The sequence below is a fragment of the Bipolaris sorokiniana genome (assembly GCF_000338995.1).
Source record: "Bipolaris sorokiniana ND90Pr unplaced genomic scaffold COCSAscaffold_4, whole genome shotgun sequence".
Lineage (NCBI taxonomy): Eukaryota > Fungi > Ascomycota > Dothideomycetes > Pleosporales > Pleosporaceae > Bipolaris > Bipolaris sorokiniana.
In genome coordinates, this window is record NW_006911898.1 from 1,094,425 (window position 1) to 1,096,106 (window position 1,682).

General features: G+C 43.3%; 1 protein-coding gene across 1 annotated transcript; it reads right to left on the minus strand.

Annotated features, from left to right (window-relative positions):
* Positions 1 to 157: 157 nt before the first annotated feature.
* COCSADRAFT_158539 (uncharacterized protein) lies at positions 158 to 616 on the minus strand (the record flags this gene model as incomplete). Its single annotated transcript, XM_007699739.1, has 2 exons — positions 158 to 508; positions 560 to 616. The coding sequence occupies 2 exons, from the start codon at positions 614 to 616 to the stop codon at positions 158 to 160; spliced, it is 408 nt and encodes a 135-aa protein (XP_007697929.1).
* Between the last annotated feature and the right edge of the window lie 1,066 nt (positions 617 to 1,682).

Genomic DNA, 1,682 nt, shown 5'->3' on the forward strand with positions numbered 1-1,682 from the left:
GGGGAATTCCGTATTAGATCTTCGGTAGCATTAGCGCGTACGCTTTACCCGTAAGTCGTCCTGCTACGTAAAGTATGCGCCTAGTGGTCTGCGGGAATCGGTCGGCGTTCGCGCTTATCTTGCCGTAGATCTATTAGATAAACTGGTGTAGGTCGCTTTAAGTTCTATTAAATTCCTTTGGGTTAGGTATTCTCTCACTAAGGCTAGGAGTTCGGGAACTTAGGGGAGTAATAGGCGCAGGCGGTCCCGTTAGGTCGTCTGCGGAGGCTTTAGCAACGCCAACGGGGTTAGAGGGAAACGTAGTGACGGCCGGGGGTGTTAGTACCGCAGGTGTAGTAGCTGTAGTAAGCTGGGTCTTTTTAATCTCGAGTTTAGTAATCTGCTTCTGGTCGGCTGCTAGCTGCTCCTTCTGGTACTGAATGACAGCTTCTCTCTCCTTGACCTGGATCCGCAGAGACTGCTCCTGGTCCTGGGACGCGGCGTGGTTTTCCTCGAGTTTTTGGGTATACTGGGCAGTGTTGCGTAAGTATATTAGCTATTCCCCTGGATGCGCTGCTACACTAGTAGTGAGTTCGTCAGGCGTCTCTGGGAAGGAGGGGGGCTTGGGGCGGTTCATAGCGGTGAAATACATGGGCCTGTGGGGAGGAGCTACGTAATGTCACGGTACGGGCTTACGGGCAGAGAGGACAGGCGCGTGTACAGGTTCTATTGCTACAGCTAATCAACAGGCTCTCACTACAGGTAGTATAGAGTAGAAGACAGGACGTAGCTTGAAGAGCTACACTAGTGAAGTTGCGGCGGTTTTGCAGAATCCGGGTGCTTGGACCCTTACCCGGATTCTGTCGGCAGCTAATCAGACGATCGCGCGCCGGCCACTTAGCTAGCGCCGTGATACAATCCGTCTTATAACTTAATTAGTATTAAGGCTAACTATAAAACTCTAATACGTGGATATCTACAACCATTAGCTCTAATAGGAAGTAACTAACCAGAGAATTAAAGTAGTATACACAAAATTCTCTAAGATAATAGCTAATAGCCTTACTAAAGTACTCCTAGTAAACTAGTGGACGGGCTTCCTAATCTAACTAGGGCTAGTTAAAGTTAGAGATTAAGAGCTATATAATTAGTTACCTGTTGTAGAGATCTAGGATTAATTAGAGTAGCTAAGCTGCGTCTAATCTAGCTTAAGCCTTTTGAGCTAAGAGGGTGTGTTAGAATATAGGTATAGTTTGGATAGTTAATAGAATCTAGGTGCTTAAGTACACATAGATTCTTTAAGTAGTAATTATATACGATCCGCTGCTATCTAGATTACCTATAATAGTATACGCTGCAGATTAAGCCATAGTATCTAGAGTTCTTATATACAGCTAATAAGAGCGACCTTCGCTAAGGCTATAACCTAGCTAAGGCTGAAACTAGAGGCTCTACCTTATATAAAAAGCAATAACTAGACGTCTCTAAAAAGAGGCGCGCAGGCGCGCCTCTAACGAGATAAGAAGATTAATAATTAATTAGAATTAATTTAATCTATTCACAATTATTACAGCTATTTATTATAGTTTTATTTCTATCTTTAAGAACTATTATATTCTAACACCTACTTAACTACTTTTATATACTAATTACTTAGGTTAGTTAAGAAGTGCGATAACTTTAATATAGCGAACGCGATGTTC